At 37.9% G+C, this 22057-nt stretch overlaps 1 protein-coding gene across 1 annotated transcript in view; it reads left to right on the top strand.

Moving 5' to 3' along the window:
- Positions 1 to 22057, top strand: part of BBX (BBX high mobility group box domain containing) — a 145655-nt gene that overhangs the window by 50596 nt on the left and 73002 nt on the right. Inside the window, exons 3-5 of the mRNA XM_047793060.1 lie at positions 3551 to 3793; positions 14512 to 14707; positions 18408 to 18475. Coding sequence (XP_047649016.1) covers positions 3551 to 3793; positions 14512 to 14707; positions 18408 to 18475 — 507 coding nt within the window. The remainder of the gene's footprint in view (positions 1 to 3550; positions 3794 to 14511; positions 14708 to 18407; positions 18476 to 22057) is intronic.

Genomic DNA, 22057 nt, shown 5'->3' with positions numbered 1-22057 from the left:
AGGAATCTTGCCACAAAGCAGGAAACACTCTTCCTTTTTCAACCTTTATATGCAGTTAGACACCAGTCACTCTTGATTCTACCTCATTAGTGAATGTTGTCTCTGTTCTCAGGTCTCCATTCTCATTATTACTGCTTTCATTCAGGCCCGAATAAACTTTTAACTGGTTTCTTCTTGTTTTGTGTGCCTCCAGTTTTGCTACTGTAATTCATGCTCTACCCGATGACAGGAATTATCTTAATACAGAGCTAACACAGTCTTTCCCTTACCTGGAACCACCATGGCTCTCCATTGCCCCCAGATGTCATTCCCGTGTCCTGGTCTGGGGCTACGGTGAATTTGTTGTAGAGTGTTATTTGTCCTCAAGTGAAAGGAAAATTAGTCCTGATAGGTTTTCATTTTCATTTAATTTATTTATCATATATACATATTTATTTATTGTTTACTTTTTGGTTAATTTGGATTATAATATTCAATAATAGGTAAAATTTTATTTTCATGCTCATACTTGGCAAAATAGTTGACAAACTGTGTTAGTTCCCCCAAAGGTTTTTATTGGTCCATGTGGTCTGAAATCATTCATTTATAGGGTTAAATGCCTTTTTTTTAAATTTAACATGACAGAGCACATTCTTCATGAATTGGCCCATAACTTTTTCTGCTACCTTAGATCCTGTTCTCATCTTTTATGTGCCAGTGCTGTTGAACTGCATATCAGTGTCTCAATAAACCATTAAGCCTTAATCTCTGTTAGTTCTCCATGACTCCACATTGACTACCCTACACACACTGATTCATATTTCAGAATTTAGCCCAGACAACATCTTTGCTAGGGACTTCCCTGTGCTCCTACCCACCCACAAGCTTCATTGTAGCACTGGTTCCTTGTTACAGTTGTTAGCCTGATTGTGTGTGTGTGTGTGTGTGTCTTTTTAGGGCTGAACCCTCGACATATGGAAGTTCCCAGGCTAGGGATCAAATCGGAGCTGTAGCTGCCGGCCACGCCACAGCCACAGCCACAGCCACAGCAACTCAGGGTCTGAGCCGCATCTTTGACCTACACTGCAGCTCACGGCAACGCCATATCCTTAACCCACTGAGCAAGGCCAGGGATCGAAGCTGCGTCCTCTTGGATACTAGTCAGATTCATTTCCTCTGAGCCACGATGGGAACTCCATCATCCTGCTTTTTAATTTATTTGCTTATCGATTCTCCTCTCTTGAAACAGTGAGCTCCTTGGGCCATGATCTTGTCTCACTGGCTTGAGTTTTATAATTTTTATGTGAATCAAAAGTTACTCTTTTTCTGAAGGGAAAGTATAATTACTTCCTTAACCTACGTAATACATTTTTTATGCCTGATTTTTCCATAGCTTCTCAAATAAGTTTCAGAATGCTAAATAAATTATTTACGTTTGTGGAAATGCTGGATCCTTAACCCACTGTGCCACAGTGGGAACTCCCACAAATCATTGTTAATGATTGTATACATAATGAGAAGGTCCTTCACCCCATTAATAATGCTTAATGTATTTCCAAATCTAGTAGCTATGACTTGAAGATTGTTCTATACTGCTTGGAGTTCCTGTCGTGGCGCAGTGGAAACAAATCTGATGAGGAACCTTGAGGTTGTGGGTTCGATCCCTGGCCTCGATCAGTGGGTTAAGGATCTGGCGTTACCGTGAGCTGTGGCATAGGTTAAAGACGCTGCTCAGATCCTGCATTGCTATGGCTGTGGCGTAGGCCGGCAGCTGTAGCTCTGATTGGACCCCTAGCGTGGGAACCTCCACATGACACAGGTGTGGCCCTAAAAAGCAAAAAAAAAAAAAAAAATTGTTCTCTACTACTTGCGTCTGAAGATAATTGGTGGTTAATTAAATGCTTGTGCAATACTTAATTTAAATTAAAAGACATTTTAAAAATACCTAAGGAGTTCCTGTCATGGCTCAGTGGAAACGAATCTGACTAGCATGCATGAGGATGCAGGTTCTATCCCTGGCCTCTCTCAGTGGTTTAAGGATCTGGCATTGCGCTGGAGCTGTGGTATACGTTGCAGAAACGGCTTGGATCTGTCGTTGCTGTGGCTGTGACGTAGGCTGGCGGTTGCAACTCCAATTTGACCCCTAGCCTGGGAACCTCCATGTACCGTGGATGTAGCCCTAAAAAAAAAAAAAAAAAAAAAAAAGCTAAGTGATTAAACTGATGATTTGTTCTGGAGTGTCTGTAACAGTTGCCCAACAAATATAATGTAATAGAACCTGGTTGCCTTATAGTAGTGGTTCTCAGTGTGTGATCCTCAGACCAGTGGCATAATCTGCCAAATTGTTAGAAATACATTTCTTAAGGCCCACTCCACACCTACAGAATCAGAAACTCTGGGAATGGGCCTTAACAGTCTGTGTTTTAACAAGACCTCCAGGGATTCCAATGCCCACTCATGTTTAAGAACTGCTTCTCTACTGTATAATACAGACTAACAACGACCTCGATCCTTCTTGATTTTAACTTATTGAAGAGTGATTTTAAAGAAAGAATTTCATTGAGTATTCTGGACTTCTGTTCTTGGTTGCATTGTTTCCAAGAAATATCATAGAATCATTTTAATCTTAGAAGATACTTAACAATTCTCTTACATGCTGAGATTCTGTGATCAGAGATGTGCTTTAAGAACTATAACCTGCAGCCATGTGTACAAAGTTTTGTAAGAGATTAAAAACGGGAAGACGAGGCCATAGGCCAGAGTAGTACTCGATCAGTGGCAGTGAGAATTACACAGATGGACCGGATCAGAGCTCTGCAGAAATCCTTGAAGACCTTGAATCGAATGAAATGCTTAGTAAAAGAGAGGGTTCAAAACCGATTTTGAGAGTCTATCACTATAGCATTTCAGTGGACAAGAAAGTGTGATATTTACAAATTTGAAATTTTACCCATGGTTCTTACTTCAAATAATGTTAAATGTCTCTTTTGATTTTTTACAGTAGGAGACTCAATTTGTGATATGCATAAAACATTAAGTAGTCTGTATTAAATTTTTATTATGTACGTGCATGTTAAACATTTTCATGTTATTAGTTGTACAAAAACACTTTCCAAAGAGGGGAGAGATAGTACTAATGTTTATGTATCTTATGTGGATATTTTTGTTAAATCTTGAGATCCATCTACCACTGAATGGGTTTACTCCTCTATTCACCAGTTAAGTATGGATGTTATACCAGACATTGAGCTAGGCACTGTGTATAAGATAAGAGGGCTTTGGTCCTCCAGGAGCTCACTGTTTAGTGAGAGAAAAAAAAATGTAAGCTGTTATAATAATGTAATATATGCTGTAATAGAGACGTGCACAGGTTGCTATAGAAACTAAGCAAAAGAATACATCATAAGTTGTTCACCAACCGCAAACAGTGGTTAATGATTTTAAAAATCTTTTTCAATTTTTAAGTTGTTTAAATGGAGCTAAGGAACAATACAATTTGAAAACCAGGACTAATTGTTAAAGCAAAGTTATCTAAGATGCGTTAAACATTTGGCTTTTTTGTTGGTAATAGGTTCAGCTTCTTGGGGCTGATGGCCTAGAGCAAGATGTTGCTGAGACTGAAGATGATGAATCACCAGAACAGCGAGCCCGGAGACCAATGAATGCATTTCTCTTATTTTGCAAACGTCATCGCTCCCTTGTACGTCAAGAACACCCCAGACTTGATAACAGAGGTGCTACCAAGATACTAGCTGATTGGTGGGCTGTTCTCGATCCAAAGGAAAAGCAGAAATACACAGACATGGCCAAGGAGGTAGGTTACAGTGATGAGGTTTTATGGTGTCTGTGAGTAACCAATCCTCTAACCCCCAGTCAATATGGAATTCATGCTAAGGGTCTAGCAGTGTGAAGGTGAATCCTGAATCTAGTGTTAAGTGATAACATAAGAGCCTTGTTTCTATTCCTGAGTTTAAAGTCCATCTTGCAAATATTGGTGAGGTGCCAAAAGCAATCTTTTACCAAGTAATTTTTTCTAATTGTATATATTTCATGGATTGACATAAGCGATTGATTTTTATGAATGATCATTTATATACTGTGAATGGTTTTTATTTGTAATTTTTTTAGAACAGTTTCTTCTGCTGTCAGAGAATGCCCATGGTAAAGATGGCAATCTTGATCTAGTTCTTTTTTTTTTTAAAGGGCCACACCCAGAGCACATGGAAGTTCCCAGGCTAGGGGTTGAATGGGAGCTGTAGCTGCTGGCCTATGCCACAACCATAGCAATGCCGGATACTTAACCCACTGAGCGGGACCAGGGATTGAACCTGCATCTTTGTGGATACCAGTCAGCCTCCTTACTGCTGAGGCACAACGGGAACTCCTTGGCCTAGTTCTGATGCTAAATAACTTTGTAGCCATATCTAAGTCAATCTCTGGGTCTCAGCTTTTTTTTTTTTTTAATGTGTTATTTAAATAAGGATGTTAGACCAAATTCATATCCCTTGCAGTACTAATATTTTTTTATTTTGTAATAAGTGCAGTTACCAAGAGATATGCTTTGACTTGTTTCTGCAGGTATTGCAGCATGAATATTTAAAACCATAGATGAAGGAATGGCAGGGGAACAGGATGTACTATGATGTGTGCATTCATGTAAACACTCTGTAGGCAGTAGCTGGTGAGATGTACTTCTGTGCAGTAAGGCTATTCAAGAGGTGGGGCATTCATTCCAAAACGTGACTAATGAAGTTCCCCTGTGGCTTAGCAGGTTAAGGATCCAACGAGTGACTGGGGTCACTGTTGTGGGGCTCGGGTTTAATCTCTGGCCCTGAAACTTCCACATGCTAAGGGTACAGCCAAAAAAGAAAAGACTAGACGTATTCAAAAATTGTGTACTGGTGTGTTCCTAAGATAATCTTAAATTAATGTGAGTTCATTGCACATTTAAAATATATTGTGTAATGAATTCAGCAAGTAAGGGAAAAGCAAGGCAATATCATTGCAGTTAAACTTGAAAGGAATAATTGTAACTATTTCTTTAGTGCTGCAGTTTGCAAATAATCTTGATTTATGAAAGCCTCAGCCACCCGAACATTTGGTTCAGTTCTGTGGAAAGATGGACTGACATGGGACAAAGAGTTTCAAGTGAGATACTTTATAAGATATCTCAGTATGTAGAAAAGTAATTCTTTCAATTGCTGGGGTGTTACTGAGTTGTTTAGCAAGCTAACATGAAATGTAAAAATTTCTTATGCAATGTTTAGGGAAATTTGAATCCAGAGTAAATGATTAATCTAGTTGCTATGTAATTAATGATCACATAAGGTTTCAGGAATTAACTATATTGTTAAGGACAGGATTTTAACTATGTAAGGCATTTAGAAAATTTAAAATCACTTTCAGTAACCTATGTGATTTTAAATGTTGCAGGAGATTTTCAGTAGCATAACAGTAATTAACAGTAAAATTCCCCATTAAATAGCTGTAGATCCTTTCATGTCATGCTCATATGATAAAACAAACAATTATCTGAAACCGCATAGGGAACTGCATAAGCTTCCTGTAATTAAACTCTTGAGTTTGTTTTGGATTACTGTTTTTGGATAACATGCAGCCTGTCCCAAGTTATTGTTTGCCTTTTCTTAAATACTGCTAATTTACAAACCCAATAGGTGGCCACTTCTAAGATGAAGAAACATTTTTTTCATACAGGAATTCCTTTTCTAATCATTTAATTAGCTTCACAATATTTGCCATTATGGTGAGTAATGGAATCTAAACCTGTTAAGGTATACCCCCGCCCCGCCCCGCTGCCACCTCCACACCTTTTACTGCAAGTCGAGACCATAATTGGATCTTCCCACTCACAACTTGCCTTGTTTATATTTGCTCTTATGAAATGTTGTCTCAGGTCTAGTTCTAAGTGTGGAAGGTTCAGCTACTTTCAAAATCCTTACACAGTTGGTTTCTAGTCATGGGTGATACTTGTTTCAACTTATTCACCAAATGGTTTTGAAGTTACATTAATGTGCAGTGTGCCGGTGCTTTTTGTGTTAATATTGCAGCCTTAATTGAAGTGTCACTTTAGTCAACAAAAATTTATTGGGTGACTTCAATGTACTAGATCTTGTAATTGTTAGTAATAAGTATAGTCTTCGATCCTCAAGGTCCCCTCCCCACAGACCGTCTTTTTAAAACTTTTTATATGTGTAACCTTTTAATTTTAAACCTCAAGTTTAAGACGTGTTCTCTGTTAGGAATAAGACATAGCCTTTCACATAGTTTAGGTATGAGTGTAAATACTTATTACATGATATTTATAAATAATCTATTCTGTCATTTCCAACTGAGAAATGCTTAATTTTTTCCTTTTGTTTTTAAAGTAAACATATTTTAAAAGTAATAATGCAGCTTTGAAGAGTTTTGTTGTTTTTTTTTTTTTTTAACCTGTTAAAAACTTTCTCTGACTCTTTCCTTACCTCTGGTTATCTTCTATTAGTGCATCTGGTGAGAGGAATCACCCATTCTGGGATTTGTTTTCGGTTTCTTGGATTACTGCCCAGGACTAATTTGCATTGTTGGAAAAAATGGCTGAATGAGGGTTTCATGTTCTCTGATGAATCCCCTTAGAGTGATAATTGGTTATAGGTAATTTAAAAAATACTGTCCTAGGATTATGACCTGGGTTCCTTTCGTTTTTTTGTTGTTGTTGTTGTTTGTTTGTTTTTGTTTTTTTGTTTGTTTTTTTTGTTTGTTTGTTTGTCTTTTTGCCTTTTCTAGGGCCGCACCTACAGCATATGGAGGTTCCCAGGCTAGGGGTCGAATCGGAGCTGTAGCCACTGGCCTACACCAGAGCCACAGCAACCCGTGATCCAAGCCCTGTCTGCAACTTACACCACAGCTCACGGCAACACCGGATCCTTAACCCACTGAGCAAGGCCAGGGATTGAACCCGCAACCTCCTAGACAGATTCGTTAACCACTGAGCCACGACAGATACTCCTGGGTTCCTTTCTTAAAGTCAGCAGTATGCATGATGGTGCAGCATTGTTGACGTTCATGGGCTCCAACCTCTGACTGCCTCTTTCTTAGGAGACTTAAACAATGTTATTTTTCCTTTTAACATCTTTATGTATGTATCGTACAGTTATACGAAACAGGTCTGCTTTTTTGATGAGGAAACTTCGACGTGTTACTTAAAATCATAATTAATTGACAGTATCAAAGATCACATATGTTGTCTTTCAGGAATAGCAGAGTCAGTACAAAGAAGAGGGGAGGAGCTGGAAAGTTAAGGCAATTTTGTTTTGTTTTTGACTTTTTGCCTTTTCTAGGGCTGATCCCACGGCATATGGAGGTTCCCAGCTGTAGCCACCAGCCTATGCCAGAGCCGCAGCAACATGGGATCCAAGCCGCATCTGTGACCTACTCCACAGCTCACAGCAATGCCGGATCCTTAACCCACTGAGCAAGGCCAGGGATCGAACGCACAACCTCATGCTTCTCAGTTGGATTCGTTAACCACTGTGCCATGATGGGAACTCCAAGGCAATTTTGAATGACCTTTATCATACCCCTCTTTGTTTTTGTAGGGTCCGAGGCAGGCAGCAGAATGCATGCATTTATTGATTGATTAATTCCAGGCTTGATGTTTTACATAAGCACAAACATTTAAAGTCAGTTATGATTGTCCCCATTCTTCAGAACAGGGATCTAAGGCTCTTGGTATGTTCTTGACTAGTTTTTTTTTTTTTTCCCAGAACTCTTGTCATTTTTTTCTTCATTAAAGTATAGTTGATTTACAGTATTGTATTAAATTCTAATATACAGCAAAGTTATTCAGTTATATATAGAATTTATTATTATTATTATTATTGGCTGCATTCATGGCATATGGAAATTCTCGGGTCAGGCATTGAATCCAAGCCACAGTTGGAACCTGCACCATTGCAGTCAGTTTCTTAACCCACTGTGCTCCAGTAGGAACTCCCTATATATTCTTCTTTATATTCTTTTCTATTATGGTTTATTACAGGATATTGAATATGGTTTCCTGAGCAATACAATAGGGCCTTGTTATTTATCCATTCTATGTATAGTAGTTTGCATCTGCTAGTCCCAAACTCCCAGTCCATCCCTCCCCTGCCCGTTCCTTCCTTGGCTACCACAAGTCTGTTCCCTTTGTCTGTGAGTCTGTTTCTGTTTCATAGAGAGGTTCATTCATGTCATATTTTATTTTCTTAATTTATTTTTTGGCCACACTTGAGGCATGTGGATGTTCCCACTCCAGGGATCAAACCCATGCCACAGCAATGACAGTGCTGGATCCTTAACTGCTTGGCCACCAGGGGACTCCATTGTATCACATTTTAGATTCCACATGTAGGTGATCTCATATGGTATTTGTTATTCTCTTGCTGACTTACTTGCTTAGTATGTATGATGATGATCTCCAGTTCCATCCATGTAACTGCAAATGGCATTATTTCATTCTTTTTTATAGATGAGTAATATTCCTGTGTGTGTGTGTGTAGGCCACATCTTCTTTATCCATTCATCTCTTGATGGGCATTCAGGTTGTTTCCATGTCTTGGCTGTTGTAAATAATGCTGCTATAAACATTGGGGTGCATGTATCTTTTTGAGTTATACTTTTCTCCTGATATATATCCAGGAGTGGGATTGCTGAATCATATGGTAGTTCTGTTTCTAGTTCTTTGAGGAACCTCCATACTGTTCTCCTCAGTAGTTGCACCAGTTTACATTCCCACTAGCAGTGTAGGAGGGTTCCATTTTCTTCATACCCTCTCCAGCTTTTGTTATTTGCAGACTTTTTAATGATGGCCATTCAGACTGGTGGGAGGTCCCTTATTATAGTTTTTTAGGAATCTCTTTGCTAGTTGACTCTTAACACCCTTTTAATATATGCTGCTCACTTTAGATGGCTGAGAGATAAGAGATTTAAGTAAGTTTGGCACTACTGCTAACAGTAAATTGTCATTAGTCTTATGAGAAGAGTCCTCCTGGGTTGGGGTTGGGGTTAGGGGTTGGGTTCTTCTGCTGCCTGCAGGATTGCTAAGGGGGCTTTGGGGGGCGGGTAGAGAGCCAGTCATTTTTTGAACTATTTCATTCTTCATTCTTTTTATCTAGGAAAAGAATCAACAGGTTCTTGTGGTATGCATTCAGGAGAGCATAAGTCAGGAGTTAGTTTAAATTTCTTAGTGATTTCATTCCTCTAGTTAGGTTTTTAAGGTTAGAAGGGTACAGAAATGGGTAAACAGGAAAGGGGCAAAAGAGCTGCTTTCATACCTTTTTAAAAGAAATTCTGAAATTTTGATTAACTGACTTTCCCCTAATTACCCAAATTTGGTAGTAAAATTGTTCTTTAATAATTTTTGTATGTGAACATGAACTCCTGTTGCCACAGTAATCCTTGTAGCCAATTTAGGCAGCCATATATACAGCCAACTCATTTTTTCCTTTATGACTTTTTCACAAGAGAGCCTTCCCTGATCAATTATTCACATCACTTTTTGAAGTGTGGAGTTTTCATTGGAGTGACTTTATCATGAAAGTCTTGCAGGTTAATGTATAATTTAAAATATTAAAATACTTTTGTCAAAACCATAAACTTAATTCAACATTCTGCCATATGAGAGTCTAATTTTCTTCCTGTTAAAATGTCTAGTAAGAATAGTTCAGATCTAAATGACAAGTTTTAAAGTTTTGTGAGGGAAAGTTCCTAAAACTAAGGAAGCATAGATTAGTGCCACTTCTTAAATATCTTCCTCTCTTCTCCCACCCTGTATAAGGTGACTGCTGCCTGCCAATGTGAAGAGGTACAGCTGTCTCGAAAATTATTATGCTAGGCATTCACTTAACCCCTTATAGTGTTATAGAATTTAAAAGTGTGTTATATCTCTTTTAAAAATCAGATAATTCCTGTGTGATCTTTCCTTCAGAATTCTGGTAGTTTTTTTTTTTTTTTCTTTATTCCATCACAGTGACATTTCACATATTGCACCAGAATCAGCTGTCTTTATTTGTATGGCTGTTCCCAGGGCCCCTTATTACCAGACCTCACCATTCTCTATCTAGTCTATTAATTGCAGGTAATACTGCTGGCCTTTTTAATACCTTCCCTTATTTTTTATTTTTTACTTTTTTTAGGGCCACCCCTGCGGCATATGGAAGTTCCCAGGCTGGGGTAAAATTGGAGCTACAGCTGCCGGCCTATACCACAGCCACAGCAACGAGGGATCCCAGCTACATCTGTGACCTATACCAAAGCTCATGGCAACGCCAAATCCTTAACCCCCTGAGTGAGGCCAGGGATCAAACCTGCAACCTCATGGTTCCTAGTCGGATTCATTTCCGCTGCACCACAGTGGGAACTCCACCCTCCCTTATTAAAAACAAATAATTAGAGAACAGTTAATGAGTATGTCTCTCATTAAGATGCTTTTTAAGATCAGATTTCCATTCTTAAAAATGATCTGCAGGAGTATCTAATATTGAGACTAAGTTTTTCAAAGTTTAACATGATAGAGTATTATCTTTTGTTATATATATATTCCATTGTTATATATGAAGTTGGCAAAATACTGTGACAAAGGGTATATATTTAATACTATTACTGAGTAAGTTTTGTGTTATTGTTAATGAAATGTGGTGGTGGTGGTTGGGGTTGGAGAGAAGGGAGCCAGCATTTACTGAGCACCTTATATAAGTCAGAAACTATGCCTGTAAAGTAGATTCAAGTAGGTTATCTAATCATTTGGAAATTTGCGAAAAAGCTAGGAACTTAGGAGAGGAATTTTTATTGGGAGATTTTTGAAAATCACTATCTAGCAAGAGGCTAGTTACCTATGAGATAGGACCAGGATCCTGTGATTGATGTTCTTGGAGAATTACTGAGCTTCCCCTCCCACTTCCAGCACAAAAGCCTCACCTTTGGGATCTGGCTGGGTGGACCTCTCTCTTTGGTTCTTTCAATCCTGTGATGATGGATTTTTGCCCACATGGTTGACCAGCATGCTGATAGTTTCACTCAGCTATTTGCTTCAGACTATATATAGTCTTTTATCATTTCTCCCTTATTCAGCTTTGTCTATAATCCCTTTCCTAATAACCTCATCACAACAAATGATTAAGCCTTTCTGTTGTCTCTTATAGCTGAATCAGAGTAAGTGATTGATGATGTGCCCAGTTCCAAGGACAGACATCCTTATACCCTCAGGCTGTCCCTGCCTCCACCCTCACTCGGTGCTCATACACTGCTTGTGTTGACCTGTATGCCTTTTCATGAATTTATGGCATGTCCATCTAAGCTTTAAACTCATCATCTAAGCTTAAGGACAGGGCTGTGTGTTAACTCTTTATTTCTTACACTCTGCCCTTTTGCTCAATAAGTACTTTATTATGCTAATGAATATTGTCTCAGGATTGAACACTTAACACTGAGCTTAAAAATCTGCAAGATAAATATTGTAATACCTTCACAGAGCATTGACCCTTGTAGTGAATTCTCAGTTACCATTTTCTTTATTTTTTATTTTTATTTTTATTTTATTTTTTTGTCTTTTTGCCTTCTCTAGGGCCGTGCCTGCGGCATATGGAGATTCCCAGGTTAGGGGTCTAATCGGAGCCATAGCCACCGGCCTACACCAGAGCCACAGCAACGCGGGATCCGAGCCGCGTCTGCAACCTACACCACAGCTCACAGCAACGCCGGATCATCAACCCACTGAGCAAGGCCAGGGATCGAACCCGCAACCTCATTGTTCCTAGTTGGATTCGTTAACCACTGCGCCACGATGGGAACTCCCCATTTTCTTTAAAACCCACATACTCCAGGCCTTTTTTTGCCCTTTGTTCTTGAACCCATAGATATCTTCCCCTTTTACAGACCCCTTGCAAAATCATTTTGCGTACCTGAGCCAGGGGGCAGTTTATGGACTATGTATAAAAAAGATGTAATATGTTTGAGTGGCTGGTCGTGGGTTGTAAACAGTTTGAAGTCAGAAATTCTAATTTATGCTATTTCCATCCCCAGTGTCTGTCATCTAGTCAGTCCTCACAAAGTATGAGATGGAGGTGGGTGGGTAGGTGGAAGAAGATGCTTATGGTCGGTGATTGTCACTGTTTTATGTTGTCTTCAGCACAGCTCCACCTCAAAAGTTAAAGCAAGCCTTTGTTGATACCATCGGTGCTATAAAAAACAGTTGATGCTGGTAGTAATTCCTTCATAAGGATGACAGTATTGTCATCTTCATTACACATGCTGATTTGCATCAGCATATTGCTAAGTGATTCTTAGAAAAGGACATAATACCTTACTGGGAGAGAATTTATGTAGCAGATCAACAACATTGAAGGGGAAGGGGTGACACCTAAGCACAGAAGAAATGTGAATGCTAGTGACATCTGTCTAGCATCTTTCACAGTTGGGACTTTTTTCTTAAAAAAACGCCAAAAATACCCCCCCCCCCCATTTTTTTTGTAAATTTCTTGTGACAAATGCATTAATTTGTTTGATAGTCTTCTGTTATTTTATAGAGTGGTGTCCTTTGTTCAAATGACTGCTCGTCTGACAGACTCAGTTCATGTGCTTTTTGGTGGGACAAAATAATGATGCATGTGACTGCTACTTTCATTTCCATCTCACCCTATCATTTGTCACTTTCCACCTCTAGACAGCAGGCAAGGCCATTTGTCTCAGCTTAATGTGTAAATCCCCCATGAGTGCACTGGGATAGAGTATCTCTTACATTACATTGATAGGTCCAAATTTATCCTGTTATGTGATGGCAAATTCTAGTTTGGAGCTGACCTTGTATCTCATTTTAATGATTTTTGTAAGAAGTAGGACTGTTTCTTAACTGTTTTTTTTATAGTTACCTTCCTTCTACATGTACCTATATGTCAATATGAAGATGCACAGCTATTAGTAAAAAAAAAAAAAAAAAAGAAGAGAGAGAGAGGAGCTTATTCAGAAAGTCTGAATTAAGGATAATTCTTTAGGGATAATACTAAACCACTGATTGCTAACATTGCATTATGTTATTTGTAGTACAATTTTCATGTGTATAATTTAAAGTGAAGTGGTACAAAAAGTTTGCTAGTTGTATTACATATACTTTTCTTACACTAGGGATAAAGGAACTTTTTTAAAAAAAATGGGTTAGATAAAAAAAGTTGCTTGGAGTTCATACTAAATTTTACACACAGATTGACCATTTTAAAAGGCAGGTTTATGGGATTGAAAGAATTGTATTAATAATAAAGTACCCAGCAGTAATAATATAGAATCATTGAAGAATACATGAAAAATACATTTTATCAGATGACATAACTTTTGCCAGTATATAATGAATAGCCATAAATATATTTTATTTTATTGTCAGGAAAGGGAAAAGAAGTGGCAGAGCTGGGAGAAAGGGAGAAAATCCACAGGGGAAAAAAAAGCAAAAAGAAGATACTAACAGTGAAGGCTGAAACCTCCAAGTTAAGACATACAGTTTGTGATGGATTCATTGTAGCATCACACAACACATCTCTCTGCACATTTACTTTTGAGATCACATGTGCTCATTACAAACCCCTGGAATGTTGTCAGGTGCAGTTACGCTCTGTAGACGGAATTGAGGCTGAGAGAGTTCAACTTCTTAATGCAGCTGGCTACTAGCAGAGGTGGGTTTTGAACCCAGGTCATAAATTCTGCATCTAGTACTCTTTCTTCTACTTGGCCCTGCATCTTTAAATAACTAAAAAGTTATGCATCATTTGTCCTACACTGTTCCCCTTCTCCCATTCTTGATCTCGGTTCCTTTATCCCACAGCTGATTGCTTTGCTCTGTTAGGTTTGCCTGCATTTGCCTGTACGTTAAAGTACAGAATGAATTTTTAACATACTTACAAATTAAGCAGTGAGCGGAATCTCATTGGCCCTGGTGTTGACTCACATTTTGTAATGTGTCCCTGATACCTACTTTGAAATAGGTGCTGCTTTATGCACCACAGTTTGCAGTAACCCGAGGCATTGGTGTCATTGTTCTCAGTTTATGGAAACTAAGACTAAAGCCCAGAGAGGGGAGGTTTTCTTGTCCATCCTTGGTAACAACTGTAGCCCTAAATGGAAATGCTAGGGTTTGAAATCTGACGGTTTTTTGTTGTTGTTTTGTTGTTGTTGTTGTTTTTGGTTTTGTTTGTCTCAAGCCCTTGGGTCTTTCCATTACAAATAACTCCTTTTCTCCATTAAGGTCAGGTAACTTTTTGGATACTTTAAAAAAAAAAAAAAAAAAAAGAGGGTTAAAAGATACAAAATGTGTTGCCTCTATACCCTCATCCTACAAAGCCCTGTGCTGAGATTGTCATTCGTCTATAAGGAAAGACATAGAAGTTACTGAAAGAAGTTTTTTTTTTTTTTCCCTCCATTCATCATCCACATGGGGGTGGGTAAGGTAAAAGCTATTAGAACTTTTTCAAACTATATGTTAACTAAATTGTGTTACCTGTTCTTTATTTATAGTATAAAGATGCGTTTATGAAAGCAAATCCTGGCTACAAATGGTGTCCTACCACAAACAAGCCTGTCAAATCCCCAACACCCACTGTCAATCCACGAAAGAAACTGTGGGCCTTCCCATCCGACTCTTCAAGAGACTTGCCAAGCCCTAAGAAAACAAAGACTGAAGAAATGCCTCAGCTTAACTTTGGAATGGCCGGTGAGTTTAGACAGTTTTTACCTGTTCTTTAAGAACAGGGCAGTTCATTTAGGCAGTGTTTTTGACAGATAATACAGGGAAAGAGATAGAGAGAAGCCCAATTTATGACCAATAGAAAGCAATGGCAAATATGTAGCATAGCTTAAAGCTTCGAAGTATGATATACATGGAATGTGTATATATAATTAAAGAAAGGAGGTATGGACCAAGTGATAGAGTCATTATAAATATATGTGGATTCCTGACACTTGATATTATGGAAGAGCAGACAGCACTGTGGAGATTGTCAGGAGCTCAGGGAATTTTATAATGGAACAGAATAGCTTACAGAGGCATGCACACTACTAAGCTATTCCAGTAAGCACCTTGGTTAACTAGGATACCTAAAAAACCACAATTACGTAGATCATCTGAGGATATGAAACATCGAGGGCAAGGGTTTGAACAACTTGTCGTCATGAATTTGAGGGTCTGACAGCTGCTTCTTAGAGGATGTGTTCCCATCCTACCCTCTCCCCCACCCCCATTCCTGTTATAGGCTGGGCACATTTAACATTGCAGATGGTCTCATTTGTTATGGGACCTTAATCTTTGGATGGTAAGGAATCCTGAAGCATTTATTACCATGAAATAAAGTATTTATATTCACCCTGCAAATGGCTCTATCTTCCCTGGTTATTAGAATACCATAATCAAGAGGGGAGTTTTCTGGGATGAAGTAGGGAGGTTGGGCAGGATGGAAACATTGGAGTTGGTGTTTAGGGTTCCCGTTTAATAATTACAAGCAGATTTTCTTCAAAATGAGAGCTCTGAACAACTTGCAAAATGTAGAGCTTAGGAATGGAAATTGAGCAGTATTATGATGACCCTTCACTTTTTGAATAGCCTGTGGGCCTAATGAGATTTAATAGTTCAGTATATGATTGATTCATGATATACCAAAAAATGTGGTGGTGTCACATCTAAGAAATGCAAGGGCAGCATTTGGGGGAACAAAGTCTTCAGGAACAGAGATCTATCCTTGTTTTAGCTGTTTGTTTGTACAATTTTAGCTTCAACTCACTTGCTAGTAGTATTGGTGAGCTCTCTAGACTCCCCAGATTGTATCAGTAAGGGTCTTTTATAAAACATTTTATCATCAGGACCAAATAAGAGTGTCTGCCCATCTGACTTCTAAATGAATTCCTTCGATTATCATTTATTTTCCATTGCTTTTTCTCCAAGTTCTAAATCTAGATTGGTCTATTTTTTTTTTTTTTTAATATAACAGCTCTCTACAAACCACAAATAATTGTAGATAAACTACTGAAAGCTATGAAAGATGGTTGTCTGTAGCACCATTTCTGACAGTGTGAACATTTCTTACAGGATAATAATAATTTACCTTTTATACATGAACAAATTCAAAGTGGGACTTAGACTTCAACCAAAATATTTACAGGTCAGCTTTCAAAAACAACATTCTTTAAGCAAAATAAAGAAAGAAGGAAAGCAACTTTCTCACATTTATCTCCTTATGCAAGGGCCTATGACAGGTGTTGGAAATCCATGATCAGAGCCCTTGTTAGGCTGGTGTAGAGTTGATAACATTGGTCTGATATTTCTAGTTATGTTCTTTTTTAGCACAAGGAAAGCAAATTAATTTGCCTTTAATTAAAACATGGTGCTTAGCTGTTTAAATCTAGGGAATACTATAGAGCTTTGAGAGGCCATTTTAAGCTTTTTCTCAACATGGAATCTCATTTTGTTTTGTTTTCCCAGTAGTCTTTGTCACATGACATTTTGCATTTTTGAATAACCCCAAAGCAGTCAAGTGTATGATTTCCCAAGAAGGGAAAGCTATGTAGAATTTAATTTAGCACAAGCCCTCTCTGTGAAGGGAAAACATGCTATTTATATAAATATGTTTTTTATATATCCAAATAACATTATATTTGAAGTGTAAATTAATATAAAAGATGATAATTCCTCATGTATGTTTTAGTATCTGTATAGCAAACTTCTTGCAAAATCATGTTTGTATATAACTTAAATAAATTATTATGAAAGTGTGTTCCTATTTTACTGTATAATTTGAACTAACACATTTTTATCTTTATTAGCAAGCAGTCATCCAATCCTCCTGATCTCCAGAATGATGGCTGCAAAAGTATTTAGCTGCCCAAAGAACTTTTACTTTCCACTAAGTTCATTCCCTGCTCCTGATTTTTATTTGCTGATAGACTGAAGTGTCTATTTTAACAGCCACAATAGTTCATAAACTTAACATTTAATTAAAGATAGAGTCTTAAAACAACAACAGATAGTCTTGTTTAACAAATCAGGCCATGTTCCTTTGTGCCTTCTTATGTGGCCACCTTCCCATGTGAAACTGTTTTATGACCACCCGATTGTTTGGTGACATATTTTCCCCTATACCAGGATTTTTCTTTATTTCTTTCAGTTTTTAAAAAATTTGACTGTATATAAGCTGTGGTCAGAGTTGCTTCATAAGTTCTCGAGACAGATTGTATACAAAGATGCACTTGGGAGCATATCTTTAAACCAAAAAATGAAAGAGGAAAGAAACACCTGAATGTCTTCAGGCAACACTACGCGTGATCCTCATTTTTAATTGTAGAGATTAATAAAATAAAAAATGCATTCGTTTATTGGGGACCAACATGCACTGGGATAACACAGACTTAGGCATTTCCCCATGTTATTTCATTGAAGTTTTGAAATTTAATTAATTTAAGATAAGCTTAAAGAATATAGGTGGCTTTTTATTTATGCTTTCTTTGTTTACATAGAAGCCTAGGTCATAGAGCTACCAGTTTGCTGTTCTCATTTTGTCTTTCTATTTCTATTCACTATCAAAGGAGTGAAAACAAAGACCTTCAGTAGTATAAGAAGGGTTCTGAATGTTAATGGTATTTCGAGGAAGGGTCTGAGTATACCCCTAAGATTTAGGATGTCAGAAATACATAATTGCTTAAGTTAAATTTGTTTTTGAAAGTTTTAAAGAAAGATTATTTGAACAAAACCCATTAGATTGTTAGTGGTCTCTTTGTAAAATGTCTCTCTGTTCTCTAGTTCCTTTGGCCTGGTTATTTTTATCAGCCCTGATTTCATGTGGCAGAAATAACAATTTGAAAATAATAATTTCAAATTTCTCAGAAGATAAGCATAAGCACTCTTTTTTTTTTTTTTTTTTTAAATCCCTCCAAACTCCTCATGCAGTAAGAAGCATCACATTAGGAGGTAATTCATGTTGTAAACAGCTGTGGTGTGGAAGAAAGTATTTCTTTTTAAAATTTTTATTATTGATTTACAATGGTCTGTCAATTTCTGCTGTACAGCAAAGTGACCCAGTTACACATATACATATGTTCTTTTTTTCATGTTATCCTCCATCACGTTCTATCACAAGTGATTGGATATTGTTCCCTGAGCTATACAGCAGGATCTCATTGCTGAAGAAAGTATTTTGTTGGAATGGTGACGACAGTAGTATTTTAAAGGCTGACAAAAGTATGAGTACTACTCACATATACACTAGGTTATTGCTTCATAGAGAGTCAAAAGTTTTCTATACCAAGTTATGTGTGGTTCTTCTGGATTTCTGACTTCTAGTCTTTGTCAGTATTCTTTTTGGACTCTGGATTATACATACTTCATGGTTATAAATTGCTGATTTACTTGTTTTTGGCTTATTTAGATCCTACTCAGATGGGAGGCCTGAGCATGCTGCTTTTAGCTGGAGAACATGCTCTTGGCACACCAGAGGTAAGCGGGTCCTCATCCTTCTCCACTCTGCTCACTTTGGGTAAGAACACAGACATTTGTGTTCTGTTCACACTGTTAGTTCTGCAATTTCACTGTTTATAGCTCACAAACAAACTCTGCATCTAATTGTTTTCATTAGATCTGTATGGGCCTTACTTTGTACCTCGAGGGTAACAGAATGTGGTACATAAACCCAAGAGGACACAAACACAAGTCAGGTACGGGTTTTGAGGTTCCATGAGTATAGGAATAGGACTTGCAGTGTACAGATAATTAGCATTTGCCATGACTGTGTCACGGGATCCATAGGGTGGCTCCTGTGATTCATTTATTCTATTCATAACATTTCCCACTTTTGCGATGTTCTCATTTTGCTGGCAAAAAGATGAGAGGTTTAGTTTGTTTGTTTTTTAAGTATGAAACTGTTGCTCTTCTTGATACCTGAATAAATCCAAACTCCTGTTCTTGAAAATTGGGAAACATTGTATCCCAAGATTGTTTATTCTTTAAAATGGAAAATGAATGAGGACCCAAGCCCTTATAACTTTGGTTCCGTTTTTTATTCTCTTGTGTAGTTACTGGGGTGTTTTTGCTAAATATTCGTAGGTATGGATTTGATTGGCAGGTAGGAGCGGCTAACCATGCAGTTTGCATTTGTGGAATTCCTCTATTTTCTAGACCCACTTAACAGAGGCCAGATGAATTAACCTGCAGGTCACATTATTTTACCACACTCAGGCCCTTGTGATAGAAATTTTTCAGTCCCCAACCAGAGTTGCTATTTAAAATGAAATAGCAGTTCTATTACAGATATATTTTTTCTTTTTTTTAAAGTTGTGAGTGTGCCATATGGGTTACAGTTGAAGTCTATTTAAATAGTGGTTTTAGAAGATACCATATAAGATATTTACTTACAAAAGGCTTTCATTATCTATAGTTTATATAATTGGAATCCAAGTAGTTGACCAAATGTTTGATTTAATGTTTTTATCTGTTCAATTTAATGTAGCAATAAATGTGTAAATTTGGTGAATTGATAGTTACTTAGATTGTATTAGTAAACACTGTATTAGTAAACAAAGTAAACATGTCACTTTGTACCTTTGCATACTCATTATTCAACATGTTTGTCCTTCCTCACACAATAGCCTTCTCCAGATATCATTTTACTTTCTAACACATGGATGCTACCCAATAGCAGTCAGACTAACTCTCCTCACTTTAGTGTGGAGAATCCCAAGTAGGTTCCCAAAGGTGAATGTTAGAGTAATAATGTGTATTTGACCTTTCAGTGCAGTCTGACTCATGCTTTCCAAGAATGCACTGTATTGTGAAAGCATGATTTTTTTCTGACAGATTTGATAATAATGATGTTTGCTTCCCAGCACCTATTAAGCACTCCTTTTAACTTTCAGAGACAAATGTAAACAAGTGAATATCTATAGAACTTATAGATAGATGAAAATACTAGTCAAAGAAAAGAATCTTCAAGTTTGTCTCTTGGGGAGTTCCCGTTGTGGCTCAGTGGTAACAAGCCCGACTAGTATCCATGAGGACACGGGTTCGATCCTAGGCCTCACTCAGTGAGTTAAGGATCTGGCATTGCTGTGAGTTGTGGAGCAGGTCAAAGATGGCAGCTCGATTCTGGTGTGTCTGTGGCGTAGCTGGCAGCTGCAGCTCTGATTCAACCTCTAACTTGGAAACTTCCATATGCCATGGGTGTAGCCCTTAAAAAAAAAAAGTTTGTCTTTTGGGCTTTTTTCAGTGAATAGCTAGCTCTTCTCCCCACTTTTAAGAGGGAGAAGTGTTTGACACAAGCAGTTTAAATCATGCCTTAGCCTTTATTTCTGAGGAAGGGGAATCCTTTGGACAATTTCAGGTTCAGGAAACAAAGTTAAATGGCTTAAAGAAATGAACTGCAGGGAGTTCCCGTGGTGGCACAGTGGTTAATGAATCCGACTAGGAACCATGAGGTTGTGGGTTTGATCCCTGGCCTTGCTCAGTGGGTTAAGGATCCGGCATTGCCATGAGCTGTGGTGTAGATCGAAGACGCAGCTCAGATCCCGCGTTGCTGTGGCTCTGGTGTAGACCGTTGGCTACAGCTCCGATTCGACCCCTAGCCTGGTAACCTCCATATGCCGCAAGAGCGGCCCTAGAAAAGGCAAAAAAAAAAAAAAAAAGAAAGAAATGAACTGCATAGGAGAAGGGAATTTATGCTAAGGAAGAAGTTGCCAGCACTTAGTCTATAAGAACCACTTCTAAACTTTCTCTTCATATAACTAACTCCTGCTTTTTATCTTATCTTTAGGTTACTTTTGTCTCTCTTTTTTAAGGGCTGCACCTGAGGCGTATGGAAGTTCCTAGGGCAGGGGTCAAATTGGAGCCAAAGCTGTCAACCTACCCAACAGTTCGCAGCAACGCCAGATCCTTAACCCACTGAGGGAGTCTATCCTCACTGATAGTAGTTGGGTTCTTAACTGCTGAGCCAGAACAGGAACTCCAGATATATTTAGGTCATTTTTAAAAATAATCTTAAGATACTGAAACAGTAAAGCAATGAAATTTGTATAAATTTGTATAAAATAATGCTTTCTCTAAACGTAATGGTTTGAGAGTTTTTAATCACAAGTATCAGTAGATTTCATCTAGCACCTAATTTCTATGCAAAGTCTTATTCCAAATATGTAGACATGGTCATAGAACTTTAGGGGATTTATGTACATTGGCAGATGACAAATACAGTGAATTCATACTCAGATTTTTTTAAAGAAATATATAAGGATAGTGGGATAAGGAGAGAAATACAGAAATTTCATACTTCCGACATTTGGAACAATCACTGTAAGGTCTGTTTATACTATTAGGTAGGATCAGTCACATAGAGTGACATTTTACAAAAATTCTACCACAGAGAAGGTCTAATCATAATGGCTTTTTAAAATGCCATGAGACAGTTCTTATTATGAAATACTATATTTAAAGGGAGATTTTCCTTTCTTCCTAAAACCTAATCACATAAAAGAAGTTCTCAAAAGCCTATTTTTTTAATATGGAAAATTGTATAGGTAATAGTTGCATTTATAAAAACAATTCTAGAAGGTAAAGAGACTGGATGTTACTGGAATAATAAATTTAAGATTAAAAGCTTCTTTGCCCTATGCAATTCCTGGATGTACTTGATGCGATCTTAGAATTTTTTTTTTGTCTTTTGTCTTTTTTGTTGTTGTTGTTGTTGCTATTTTTTGGGCCGCTCCCATGGCATATGGAGGTTCCCAGGCTAGGGGTTGAATCGGAGCTGTAGCCACCGGCCTACGCCAGAGCCACAGCAACACGGGATCCAAGCCGCGTCTGCAACCTACACCACAGCTCACGGCAATGCCGGATCGTTAACCCACTGAGCAAGGGCAGGGACCGAACCCGCAACCTCATGGTTCCTAGTTGGATTCGTTAACCACTGCGCCACGACGGGAACTCCCGATCTTAGAATTTTTAGAGAGAAATGATAGGTTCTTGAGATAGCAGTGAATAAATAATAACAAAATAATAACAAGCAAAATGTTAGTCTTCTGCCTAACTCTAAAT

Source organism: Phacochoerus africanus, chromosome 1, assembly GCF_016906955.1.
Source record: "Phacochoerus africanus isolate WHEZ1 chromosome 1, ROS_Pafr_v1, whole genome shotgun sequence".
In the NCBI taxonomy this organism is placed as follows: domain Eukaryota; kingdom Metazoa; phylum Chordata; class Mammalia; order Artiodactyla; family Suidae; genus Phacochoerus; species Phacochoerus africanus.
This window is presented reverse-complemented; position numbering and strand designations above follow the sequence as displayed.